Consider the following 14281-nt stretch of genomic DNA (forward strand, 5'->3'; position numbering starts at 1 on the left):
CAGGAAATTAATTCCTCAAAGACACAGCAGCATTACTGTATAAAGTTCTGACAACTGGGTGTGCTGTGCTGCTCCTGTTGTATCAAACCTGTCTTGGTAATTTTGGTGGGTGGAGATCTGTGTTGAAAGGGGCCACCTGCATTGTTCAGCCTGCGCTGCTGCAAGTGAAACATCTTGCACCAGATACACATTCATGTAGGTAGTTTCTTACTTTCCAAGTGTTAATTCTACCCTTCAAAAGAACTGTGAAATCCTTGAGCACGTTTTTATTCCTTCACTGGACTGATGATACACACTTTTGTTTTGGTGTTTTGGAAGTGGACTGATGCGTTTGATGTTTGCAGCCACAGTCCGAGATGATGAGCACAATACATATTATGTAAAATTAAATATGTAGCTGGGATTCACTGCCAAACTTATTGCTGTAAGAAAGCACAGCTTCATTTTGGGAATATGAATTCTAGACTGAGAATTCTCTAAAAATCACATTGTCTAAATTTGTCCAATTCAGAATTTAATTTGTTTTGTTCAAAAGGTACCATTTGTAAATGGAGCATTTATGGAATTTGTTCATCATACAAGGTAAATGTTTTTGCCATACCTTCAGTTAGTCTACATTTTGGCTTTATTCTGATGGTTTGTATATTGCCACAGGATTTTTTCCAAAATACTGCTATCTTTTTGTTCCTTCATTATTTAGTATGGATCTTGCTTCCACTTGGCAGTAGGCTCACAGTTGCACTCGCCGAAGAAGAATACCACCATGAGAGAGAACCTTTATAGAGTATTCACTTCTGTTCATTGCATGGTTAGATGCCTGCCTCCAGCTCTGAAGAGTTTTATTCTTTATTCAAGTGTTATATAATAGCACTTTTCATTAAATCTCATAACGTTCAGTTCTTGTAAACAGGAGTAAGGGTTGGTGTTCTGCAACACAAGAGTGGAGCTGTAATGGGTACGGTACAAAGGAAGAGCATTATTATCTCTTGATTGAAATTTGGCATCTGAGTAACAGAGGGGTGTTGGGTAGTGTTTTATTTTAAGCAGTTTCTACATTAAAACCAGCTAAAGCTTCATATTATATTGCATGAAGAAATCTTTTTGTAAACCAAGGGAAAAGCTGACTGGTTGGGGAATTGGAACATGATGAGGGAAACGAGTGAATAAGGGAAGTGAGACACTTGTTAAAAGTGGCACTCAGGTGGGAGAAGTGAGGAAGAGGCAAGTAAAGTTTGTTTTGAAACAGTGCTTAAATTGCAGAACTTGGATTTTAAATAAATAATACCCTGTGTGGCTTCCTTGGAAAATGTAGCAGTAGTTCAGAAAATATTTTTGTCTTCTTAAGGTATAAAGCAAAACACAGCACCTAGAAGTTTCAGCAGCAAATAGGTGTAGTAGAACAGCCACATGAGGTATCATGTCCTAAATATTTTAGAGGAAAAATATTACTAATTACTTTGGTGAAATGTTCATAAAAATTAAACCTTATGAAATTAGAATTCATGTCTTTTTTTTATATTGGAAGTAATCTGTGAAGTCAATGATGGGGGATTTATCACTGCATAATTTAAACCGTGTCTTGGGTTATGTTGATAATAAATGAAGAGTAATCAAGAAAGCATTTCATGAAGAAGTGCTGCATACTGCTTTTCTTTTGATAGAATATAGGCTTGGAAAAAAAAAAGGTCAGTGTGTCTGAATTTTCCCATCTGTGTTTAGCCAAAACTTCTGCACTTCAGTTGTGTTGTTCAAATTTGAAAACACTACCTGCCAGCCTGGAGGAAAATGGTGAAAAGAGTCCAAATCAGACAAATTTTAAACATATTTTAAGGCACTTAGATTTTTTTTTTTGCTTCATTTTTCATCTGTGGAATCAAAGTGTCCTTGGAATAGGTATAATGTCCTCTTACCTGCCCTGTTACTTCTTTATCCCCTGGGATTGACTAAGTGCTGTTTCTTCAGTGTTAACCTGTAGTAGATGCCTCTGCTTCTTCTTTTATGGCTTGTTAGTAAAAGTTCTTTGTTTCACCTTTAATTTAGTTGGTTTTGCACATCTTATGAATCTGGCACAAAGCTCTCCTGAGCACTGTTAGGGAGGATCCCATGTTTGGGAGGATTGTGCTGTCCATGTTTCTGCAGCTTCCCTTGGGCTGTGTCTTACCTTTCCTGCCTGTGAGCTATTCAGGGCAGGAGCACTCACTCCTTGTCTATAGCATGTCATAACCCAGTGTGGAGTTCTGCTCAGTGCCTGGGATTTATGGCATAGTTATTTAATGAAGATGGCAGGAACCCCTGACCTCCTGCCAAAAGAAAGGTCATTCTGGTTCTGTATAAGGGTCAGCAAAGCTCTTTGGTAGCTTTGGGCAAGGTGTCATAGTGGGAAATGTAAAGCACCCTTTGAGGAGAGCTGCTGAGAAGCCTGGGTTGATGAGTCCAGTCCGGTGACCTCAAGTGGCCATTCAAGGACCAGTCATGTACATGCAGAGGTATTCACGATTAGCACGTATTAAAGCAAATCCTGTAAGTAATTATATGTCTTAATTCTGTGTCTGCACTTTCTTTTTGAAACATAGAATCCATTCATGCTCTAATCTTGGCAAAACAGCTCCTTCTGTTCATCTGGAGGCTGGAAAGGATCATGTAGGAATCTTGTATCTTACAGCTGCAGAAAAAACTGCAGGGGAAGGGTGTGTGCTCCTACCCTGCTCAGCCAACCTTTCCTGGAGCTGTGTGGAGAGAACATATGGATGGCTGTCAGACATGTTTGTGTCTCCATTGCGTAAATCCCTCAATAATAGGTCTTATCAAACTTGGACTTGGGTCAATTACCATTTTCCAGCACTGCCTTGCCTTGGTGCCTTCTTTTTCATTGGCTCCTTTGATTTTTGTCTTTGATATTTTATGCTTGTATGGCTGTTACTGGTTAATGGGTGGCATGAGCATTATGCTGATGAATAAAGGGAGTCAGACCAAGACTTCAGAATTGGTATACGTGGGTAAGAGTAGAATAGTGCTACTCTAGAAAAGTTTGAGGGTTTTTTTTTATTGCTCTATAGGTAAGTAGCTGTCTAGTAGTCTGTCTGAACTTTGGATGTTTTCTTTTTAGAATAAAGATTTTTTTTTTTTTTTTCCAGAATGAATAATTGTCAAAATGCAACAGAGTTTCTACAGTTTTTTTTTCCTTTTTACAGCATTTCATTAAAACATAGCAGTAGTTTTCAGGACAGTCTAGACTTCATTACCCTTTCTAGTCCTAATTCTGAAGTTTGAGCTACCCATAGAGCCTTGCATGGTTAAATTTAGCACTCACAGATGAGATTACATGACTGAGACCAATCTTTGATTAATAATTCCAGTGTAGCTTTTTAAGGCCATGGACGTAGAGAATGGATGTCTGGGCTTTATGCTTTAGAGTAAAGCAGGAGGCTCAGTGCAGTGTAAGCATGTCTTGCAGAACAGCTGATCCGGTTCTGACTTCCAAATCCTGGTCCTGAAGGGAAAGTTTCTAAAAAGAAGCAGTGAGACAGTAAAATTATGGGATTTGTCATATTTATAAAAGCACAGATTTGATAGAGATATTGCTACTGCTTGCTCTTTTGGGAGTCCCTCTTTTCAAAGTAAAATGCTGACCCTGTCTTTCTCTTGGTGTTGTTTGTTTTCATTAAACCATGTTAGCATCTCTTTCCTTGCTAACATCTCTCCTCTGTTCCATGAGTATCAACTGCTTGCCCTCAAAGGTATTTTGATTATATGTGGATATGTTAATTAGACCAGTTGTGCTCAGTTTGGGTTTGCTTTGAGGTTTAGAGTTCTTTCAGTCTTGAAGATTTTTTTTTTCTCCTGCTTTGCCTGTTGTTTTTGCCTGCTTTTTTGTTAATATGATACAGATGTTGCACCAAAATAAATATATTTGTAATGTGAAAGCCTTAAAGCCTTTTGTTAAATTTGACTGTTCTCTTAGCTATATCTTAAATCAGTTTTGTGAGGTCAGGAAATGTAGCACTTAAAAATTTGTCTGGGATGGATAAAATACAGCTTGGGATCAGGAGCCCATTAAAGCCCTGTGACCAAGTATACAGATCATTTTTTCATCAGACCAAAGCTGGAGTAGCTTTGAGCTTGAGTTCATAAGGTTTGCTGTCTTTTAAAGCAGAAACTGTTTTGCCAGGTCATCCTGTCTCTGATCTTGCTTTACACGTTTCTTTTTGGTTATGGGTGAAGTCAGGCTGCTGGATGGGGAAATTTGCCATCTCTTGCACAATTATGCCATTAATTTTTTCTTGATTTGTGATTTAATATCTGTCTACCAGACTGTCACACTTGCTGTGCCTTTCTCATATAAATTTCTGCACTGATCTGGTTAATTAGAAGATTAAACCATTCTTGAATGTTAGATTTGGCTCATTTTTTAACTGTCCTCAAGCAGCATAAAATTTATGATGTATTTAGTGGCTTTGTATATAATTAAAATGCATGTGCATTTTAATTTAGCAGGCTCTAAGAAACGAGCGAGTAGGCTTGTACAAGTAATCAAATACACAGTAACCAAAAATTTTTATGTATAATCACGTGATGTTAGAACACTTCTGATTTTCAACAGTAGAAATCCAGTATAATTTGTGTAACACTCTGCATATTTGTATCAGGTCTGCATGGGAAAATGAAATTTTTTTTTAGTTTCTATTAATTTGAAGGAGAGGGATCCATTTTCATTTGGAACACTGTTTTATTTAACTAAATGTTTTCTGTTTTAGAGAGAACTGGAAAGTAAGTTCCAGAAGCATTCCAGTAGCATCCAGAATACAAATATAATATTTTCAAATTTATCCAGTCCTATTCTCATTCTTGCCATCAATTACTGAATTGAAACTGGGAAATATTTCAGGAACCAATTAAAGGCATACATACATAGACAAATGGGGTTGAGATGCAAAGTTATCTTTGTTGTTGGTTGGTTGGGTTTTTTTTAACAGTATGGTACTGATAGTTGTTAAAAGATGAAAAAAAAAAAAAAAAGGTTTTACTGTTCCTATTACTTGATTCTGGTAGTAACCAATGTTTGCATCATAGCCAGTCTGTGCAGAAGTACCTACTAATCAAATGGAGGTTCTAACTGGAGTTTCAGTATTACATTAAATATTACAGCAAATTTATTTCCTAAATAGATTTTACTTTATTATTTATTATGTAGTACATATATTTTTATTTCAAAAAATACCACCAAGCTCTTAAATGTTTACTGAATTATAGATGAGCACAATGTATATTGGCAGCAAAATTTGTAGAACAGGGCTTTTAAAGAAAGCTTTGCTTTTTATGCTGTTTACTTCCTTACTTTACTTACTGTCTGTTGTTTAAGAGACTTAGTTTTTTGAGGCTGCATGTCCTCTGTTTTTTGTGATTTAGGCAGCTATTGGATCTCTGGAACTTCAAGAAGAAACAAAAGAAGAATCTGATGAGGAGGAGGATGATGATGAAGAGTCTGGACGATTACGTTTCAAAACTGAACGGAAAGAAGGAACAATCATCAGGCTCTCAGATGTGACAAGAGAAAGGAGAAACATTCCAGAAACTTTGGGTGAGGTTTTGTGGCAATGGATTGCTTTGCAGTAATGAGTGATAGTAAAGGGCAGAGTATTTTAGCTGATTTGCATTCCAAATGTGCTTGCAACCGTAAGACCGTATTTCTACAAACCACACAGAGACCATATCTGGTTGATAGAAAAGGTGCTGGTGGCTTTACAAAACAGAATATTTTAAAAACAACAGTTCACTGTAATAACTAAATTTCTGCCCATAATTGCACGGTTAATGACAACTGCATTTGTTTTCATGTGTCTGTGGATTTATTCTTTAGCTTAATATAAAAACAAGACCAGCCAATAAGGAGAAAACCTGTAGTTGAGCTTGACTGTTAAAGGAGCTCTGGTTTGAATTAGACTTTTAAATGTACTTCTAAGTAATCTGGGATGTAGCTCTGAGATATAAGGAAAAGATGAGTGCAGATGTGGATGATTCTATAAAGAGGTTTTTTGGAAGCTAATGTTTGCCTAAAACACAATACTGCTGTTGTGAAATGGTTTCTATTCATAGTTTTTCCTGATAATTTGTTGATAGAGACCAGATAACTGACCATGTGGTTGAAGGTTAAACCGCAAAAAATTCTGTTTGCATGTCAATATCTGGTTCCTTTTAAGATTATGGAGCAAATTTTTACAGCTGCTGTGGTTTAAAAATGAAATTTCATCGCAGACCTACATCTCCTTACTCTAAAATATGAACATAGTTCAGAAAACACTTAAAGAGGAATTAACATTTCAGTTGAAGTTACAAACGTAATTTCCATCCTGTCACATTTTGGTGACCTTTTGTGACAGCTTGTCTCTATTGGAGGAGTGCATTCTTACTTACTGATTAAAGATGTCATTTGAAACCATTTTATTACTAGCAATAGTGAAATTAATCTTGACACTTAGAGACACTAGAAAAATAATTGCTGATTCACTGCATTAACTGTGTATGTGAGAACTGTACAGTCAAGATGAGACCAAGTGTATGCTGGTAAAAAAGATGTAGAAATACAGTGTTCTCAATAAGGTAGCTAAGATCATTCCTAAACATTTCTTCATTCACAATAGTGTCAAGAATAGTTTTTCAAAGTTCAGAAGAGGTATTGTAAGACAGCTGTGCAGTTGATTTCTAGCAATACCAAGTTTGTCACTTTTGATAAGAAATGCATACCTTCTTTCAGTGCCTGTAGGTGAAGTCTTCTCAGAGTGGGAATTGTCATTCTCTGCATGTAGCTACCTGTTAAGGAATGTGAAGAAGAAAAATGTCTTAGGTATTACCAAACTAAAGTATTCCCTCTGTTTCTAATCAAAACTAGACAACCCAAACCCTTAGACTTAGGCAGAACCAACTGCAAAGTGCTAGCAAAGGTCAGTTGGATGTGGCAGTACTTCTTGTTATGCCCTGCTTAGTTGGCTTATGTTCACTGTGATGCCTCATGGCTAAGATTTCAGTCAGGGCTAGAAAATTCAAGTGTTTTAAATGTGTCCAGTTGTGCTGTGTCCAGACACACAGAGCGTAATCAGTTTGCAGATCTGGATGATGCGGAGAAAAGAAATGTACAATGTCAACATACTGTGTATATATATATATATATATATATGAATATGAATATGTATTTGTAGTTGTGCACGAGTTCTTAGCCAGGGAGAAGCTGTGTTGATGTGAATACCTGGCTGTGCTTTCAAAGAGCCCAGAGAGGAAAAGAGAGTCTCTTCTTGCTCTGCCCATCTCTTTTCTTAAGCAGTCTGAGGTTGCTTTCAGGGAGGAGTGTTTTTGTTGCTTCCCTCCTTGAAAAACCATCTCCCATGCCATCTCCTCTGCTTGATATCTGTGTATGGGACATGATGCTCTCAAATTCAATATGCAACCTCCCTCATAACAGGGCTGACTATATTTTGAGGTGTGGTTATCTGTAGCTACATACAACACTTGAGGTGCTCATGGCATCAGTCTTAACTTCTGCAGGAAGGTTCTGAACCTGCGCTTACATGTCTAAATAAAGTTCTTCACAGGTAGAACAGTGGCCCTCAGTGGCATGGTGTGGGGGAAGTATGCTTGATGTTGATGTAATATTTTAATTTTTAAAATCCAAGAGTTATATTGTACTTCTGTGGTCATAGATGTAGTATGAATGTGAATTTTTGTGTGGCTTTGTTTAGGATATTTTTTCCAAAGTTGGTGTTAGATGCATTCCCTACTCTGGCTGAAAAACTGAGAGTGTGGGTGGACTGTGCCTTTAAGAACATGGCTTCAAAAGTTTGAGAAATTTTCTGTAAAGTGAGGAGGAAGACAATTCATTTATTTTAAAGAGAGTGGTGCTGCACATGGAATATTGATAGACTTGACTTTGCATGGATGCTGTCGTCCCTTCCCCAGGCTTAATCAGCACAGTGCTCTGAAGTATTTCTGTTTGAGTTAAAAGAATTTTGCCCTTTCTTTCTTACAAAGTTGTTTCTATTCAGTGTCCTTCCATGTGTGTCCAAGAAGCTGAGAGTGTTGGCCGGTCTTGATTTTTAGGAAGCCCAGCTCCTTTCCCAGGTTCATTAAAAATTGCTTTTCTCACATGTGATTCTAATAATCTAATTAATTAATGTATTAATTAATACATTATAATTAATTGATTAAATGTATTAATTAATACATTTAATAGGAACTTGCTTTTTATCTTGCTTGACCATCAGTGGTAGGTACTTTTTGCAATGACTGATTTATTTTTGAGACTACAGCCTTTCTTGAGTTCAGGGTTGTAATGTGGAAAATGGCAGAGAAATTTCCCTGCCTGTGCTATTCCTGGGACAACTGTCCAAGCAGCAGCACGGCCAGGATGCCCTGCAGGACTGGATTATTTCAGGAGAAGGGAAAGAGTGTTACTCTTTTGCAACATAGTGGCACTATTTCCCCCCAGGGATATATGGGAAGTGTCCGTCTGTGTTTCAGGCTGAAGGAACACAACTTGCTGCAGGTGTGGAGAGGAAGGAGACTTGAAATCAGAGCTCTGTTTTTTCCATCTAACCAGCTTTTTGGATCCCTGGCAGCCAAAGATGGCTGTGGCAGTTGTTTTACTTGCATCTAATGCTTTTGATTGCCTTGAGCACATTTGTCTTAATTTTTGTCAGAAATGCACATTTGATACCTAAGACTTGAGGGACTGTGGTTCCTTCCCTCATTCTAAGCATTTTGTAAGATTTTCCTGATAAAGGCTGATTGTCTTGGGCTCTGCTGTGCAGGTGTCTTGAGGGCAAAGGTAGCATTTCATAAGAGTATTTAAGGCTTTATGCCATTCAGCTGTGGAGTAAGAGTGAAAAGGAGGTAAAGAAACTTATTATCAGCAATGTGCAAAAATGAAATAGGAAAATCAGGCAGATCCTGGGCTTTTAGACATAATGTTTGCTGTGTTCTTACGGGCCATGACCAAGTTCAGAACTTAAAAAAATTGAAAACTCCTGCTTTGTGGAGGTCCTGAATACCTCTGAAAACTGGGACATGCAAATTTACAGTCTTTGCAGCTCAGTCATGCAGGTAGTTTTTGTAGCCAAGTAAGAACAACTGCTGCAGAGGGAATGCTCAGTGCTCACCCTTTTCTGCCCTTCTGTCAATCCTCCACTTCAAAGACTAATAGAGATTACTTATGAAGATGTTTAAGATGGTGGTTTAAGTAGCTTTGGCCTTTAGACTCACAAGAAATTGTAAGAATTTTTTAATTGATTTAGTTACGTGTTCTTGGGAGAGGATATCTAGTGGTGTTGAGACACAATAGTAATGTCTACTGCCAGATACTAATTACTTTAATTCTGATATTCAGATATTATGGCCATGGCATGTAGTATTGACAAGTAAATACTATATTAATTCGAAGTTTGCTTTTATTTGTCAGGAGTGTGTTTGGTTTTAGTAGATTAATTTTGCCTTGTTAGAGGCAGAAATCAATATTAGGGGTAACAAAGGATCTGACTAGCACATGGCAAAAGATTCAGCTGCACATTTGAGTTAGTTTATTACCCCTTGTGAATGATTGAAACCTGGTGAATGGTTCTGCTTATACTTTCATGGTGTGTTTCCTGAAGTCTGTTGTAAACCTTTTCTGTATTTTCAAGTGATTTCCTTACCTGGGTCTATTACTGCATCATTTCTTGCTTAATGTTGTCAGCATTGTTCAAGGTTTCAAGCAAATTTGTCATCGAGTACCACGTGTTCTCTGGTGTTTACCTGTGATGTGCATTGGGTGGGTGTTATCAGCAGCCAGGTGATTGACTTGAGCTGAGCACAGATTTTAATGTGTGCTCTCTCTTCAGTTGAATTACCACTTGTGAAATACAGCTGGCTCTTAAACCACATACAACACAAGAACAATTAAGTAGTTATGTACTAAAAACACTTCAGCAAGCAGAATTTCCTTCTTTGGAACAGGCCAATGTGCAGGAGAGTCTGGTGCATAAAATCTGTTTATGTGGAAGAATCAACAGATCCTTTACTGTAAAGTTTACTGCAAATGCATTGTCTTGCCTGACATGTGCAGATAAGTGAGATGTTAAAGATAACAAAACTTTGAGAGGAGCCACAGCCTCTTCTTAGAGCAGAAGGTAGACTTCAATACTATCTTCAAAAAGAAAACAACCAAACCTTTTTGTTCATGTTTGTTTCATTTTTCTGCTGCTTTTTGCCTGTGTGAAAGACACAAGTATCTGTTCTTTTTCCTTTTAAAGATGTCTTTAATGAAATGTTAACATGCCACCTAAAGGAGATCAAAGTGCCTGCAAATTTTCTGTTAGTCGCAGAGATACTTCTGTAGTTCTGGCAGTGTTTTATTTGTCATTGTGTTTTCCACCTTTTCAGCACAAAGCTAAGATATTTTTCCCCATTTCTCTCTCAACAGAGCTTTCTGCAGAAGCCCAAGCAGCACTGCGTGAATTTGAAGAGAGGGAAAGGCAGCTTAAGCAGGGGCGATACGGCTCCAGGAGAGGAGGGAGAAGAGGAGGCTCAGTTATGTGCCATGGAATGGGAGACCAAAGGAGAGACAATAATGATAGGGGAAGAATGAAGGATCACAGGCCTTCACTGCTGCCAAACCAGCCATCAACAATGGTACCTTTTAATCCTTAGTATTCTTTGAGCATCCTTTCAGGAAGCTGTGGAGAAATACATTTAAAATCATGAATCTTTGCAAAAGAGGAATATATATTCCAGTGTAGACCTTCTGCTCTTGCAGAGCAGTGTTAGACAGTATGGGCTTTGTGTGATTTGATGATTGTAAAGTATGTGCTAAGTCTTGTTACTGGCTTCACCTTAAGCAATGTCAAGACCTCCAAATGAAAAGTGCATTTTGACTGATGAATCACAGTCAGACTTACCTGCTGGCTTGCATGAGGATGGAGGAAAAACTGAATTCCTCTGAGAAGTCTACATGCAACATGGAAACTTGTTCAGTCTCCCATTATTCCTAATAATGTAGTTTAAAAAATATGATTCTGTAAAATACTACTTGGGTTATGTCAAGGTAATACTTCTGCTGATACTACTTTAAAAAAATCTATTTGTGTGTAAGCTATGCTACTATGGAGGTAAATAGGACAGTAATCATGACTTAACTACTAGATAAGTTATTTTGGGATTTCAAATGAAATTTAGCTTTGTTACTACTTTCTTTTTCTCTGCTGTGCTTTGTATCATAATATAAAAGGCTTTACTTTTTCCCTCAAAAAACCTTAAAGAAACCAAAACCAACTACAGTCAGCGATCAAGAGATCAGCACTTACATTTTGCTCACTGTCATAAAATATACTGGAAGCTGAGATTGTAGAACAAAGTCTGTGTATGTCTTTGCAGGACATGGTCATCTGTGTTAAAGGTGATTTTTTCCAACAGCAGTAAGTAGGTGCTGAGCATTGGCAGGAGTCAGTGGATATCTCAGTACTTGAGAGCCCTACAGTACATTTTGTGCTTTTTAAGCAGTGAAGGTTGAATTATTTTTTTTTTCTGTTTTGCTGTAGTCCTTGCAAGCTATTTTGATTTTAGATGTAAATATTTTTGTGCTCATCACAGTGTCTTCTTGTGCATACTGTGTGGCTGCTTTGCTTTATGTATACAGCTGCTGAAAGAAACAATCTGTCACACCTTTGTTGCTGAAAGGTTGGCTCTTTGGGTTTCTTGCTGCCATTTGGAAGTTACTGGACTAGGATTGAGATCTGGTAACAGTGACTTGAGAGGCAGAAGAATGTCTCTGAAAAGATACACAAGAGGTTTTTATTATTAGCACCGATTTTGGCCATTTGATTTTGAGAGTTGAGCAGCAAAAGACTTTCTTCTATTATTTGGAAAGATACCTTTCAAAGGTATCTTCAAATGAATTTTTTCTTCAAGCAGTATGGATAGGTGTGCTGCACGATACCTGAAGAGTACTTGAATTTGTGCTGCACTGATACCTGAATTTGTATTTTGTCTTCTGTTGCTAGTGCTAGGTCTGTTATCTCAGAGAGTCTCTTCTAGACATGAGAGAAAAGGTAGTGGTTTGTTTTGATACTAGGACTCAGATTTCTAGTGATCTTCACAATAATCATAATAAATCTTAATGCAGTTAGTAACACTGACATATGCAGAACCCTGACGTATGAAACTAGACAGTTTTGCTGTTAAAAATGAATGAGTGTGTCTGCATTTCCTGTGCTGCTTTGCTCTCATCTCCTTCCTATGAATGTTTTTAATTGCTCCTTTGCTTTCCTGTGCTGATGGTTTTTGGTGGTTCCAGTTGATTATAGGGAAAAGAAGTTTCTCTTTTCATAATTGGCCTTAATTGTTTTCCAGAGATGTCTTGGTTTTGTGTTCATTTATGTCAGGATATTTTAACTTTAAAGCCTAGTGACTCTGTTCTTTTGTCTGACTTTAGACTCACTCACAGAGGTTAATTCCAACACACCAGCAACCTGTTATGAGTCTGTTCCAGCAGCAACAGCAGCAGCAGCAACAACAACAGCAACAGCAGCAGCAACAACAGCAGCAGCAGCAGCAACAGTTACAATCTCTGCTTCCTTTACAGCATCAGCATCATTCTTCTCCTCCTCCAGGGCTACATATGCCCCCTCAGATAGAAACACCACGAATAATGATGACTCCCCCTCCAGTGACACCTCAGCAACCGAAGAACATACACATAAATCCACATTTCAAAGGGACGGTAGTGACGCCTGTACAAGGTGAGCTTTCTGAACACCTTCCCAGTCATGCAAGCGTGACTCATCTCATTCTTTGCCAGAGATGGAACAATTTGTTTGTTTATCACTTCATGGAAATGTGCTTCAGGCTGCTGTTTTTTCTTGAAGCTTGAAACAAATGTTTTGCCTGAAGTAAGACATAATGTTGTTGGACTATGGCCAACTGAACAAGCAAAGCCTTTTCAGCTTTTATCATGTTTGCTATTCTAATGTAAAGCCTAAGAAGAGCAGTAAAAGTGGAAACTGAAAAGAGAACGTGCTTTTCAAAAAACAATAAATGTTGGTTTTCAAAACTAAGAAAGTACTGCAATTTGTAAATTTCTCAGGATCATCCACCTGTGTTGGTAAGAGGGTACTCAGGCACTGCTTGCAGTGCAGTTGCTCTGTTAAGGATACCGCTTACCGTCCTTGACAAGATACATACACTCAATTCTCCTTTCACAGAATCACATCTGTAATTGTTTTCATTTGCAAATATGTTTTTTTTCTCTTAGTTAACACAAACATTTGGACTCTGCTTCTTAGGGTAGCTCTCAGCAATGCTGTTCATGTTACTGCTTATGTAGGAGGTGTTTAATCCCAAAGAGGGTTAAAAAAAGACACCTGCATAGCTCTGATTTCTGATTATGTTAGGACAAGACAGACTAAAGAAATACATGAATATTTATACATATTTACAATTAGGTTTTCTGTATTATCCCCCCTTCACATTAGCAGAACTCCAAGCCATTGCTATCTTTGCTTCATTTATTTGACCAATGAAAAGCAGGAGTTTGGCAGGGTAGAATACTGCCAGTATATGGAGGTCTGTTTTGCTTCTCACAGATGGCTTTGTAGTAGCTGTGTCAGAGAGCTTATTTTGCTTTTCCCTGTGGTGCTTCCCACCAAATTATGCATCAGGACAGATTATTTGGAAGCACTCCAAAACACCCTTTACTCTTGGATTTGTGCCTTCTGTGCATTTTTGTAGCACTACCAAAGTAAGTTAATGCTTAATGAGAAGCAAAAATTGCTTTTAGACTATTCTAGATGCCTTTTCTCTCTCCCTGTGAAATAGTACCAGATCTTTTCTATCTAGGTAAGCAAATGTGGTCGTAATCCTGGGAATGGCTACTTGAGGGTTTTTGCTTTTGCCTAATGTCAAAAGTATCCCAGTGTATTTTCTTCTGTCTGAGGAGGTATTTTTCACATTACTAGGGCAGCTTCAGGCTCTTCTCAGCTTTACCACTATGTCTGAGGCAATGTAGCTGTTGCAGGTCTCTTGCTTGATCTTGATCATAGTCTCTTTTTCAGTCTTCACATCCTCATTTCCAGAAGGTTGTGTACCTCCTGCAGGTTAGGAGATATTCAGTACTGGATTTGTAAGGGGGAGGGTGGTTCTTGGGTTTTTTGAGATCTTATATCTGCTGATGTTATATGCATCATATACATTCATTTCTTGACTTCTGAAAGTCCAGGCATTCTCTTAGACTGAGCAGCGCTGGAGAATGATCGATTGTTGAATG

General features: G+C 37.9%; 1 protein-coding gene across 1 annotated transcript in view; it reads left to right on the forward strand.

Moving 5' to 3' along the window:
• Positions 1-14281, forward strand: part of RBM33 (RNA binding motif protein 33) — a 91069-nt gene that overhangs the window by 14357 nt on the left and 62431 nt on the right. Inside the window, exons 7-9 of the mRNA XM_033512271.1 lie at positions 5407-5578; positions 10445-10653; positions 12452-12758. Coding sequence (XP_033368162.1) covers positions 5407-5578; positions 10445-10653; positions 12452-12758 — 688 coding nt within the window. The remainder of the gene's footprint in view (positions 1-5406; positions 5579-10444; positions 10654-12451; positions 12759-14281) is intronic.

This window comes from Parus major, chromosome 2 (genome assembly GCF_001522545.3).
Source record: "Parus major isolate Abel chromosome 2, Parus_major1.1, whole genome shotgun sequence".
NCBI classification, from domain to species: Eukaryota; Metazoa; Chordata; class Aves; order Passeriformes; family Paridae; genus Parus; species Parus major.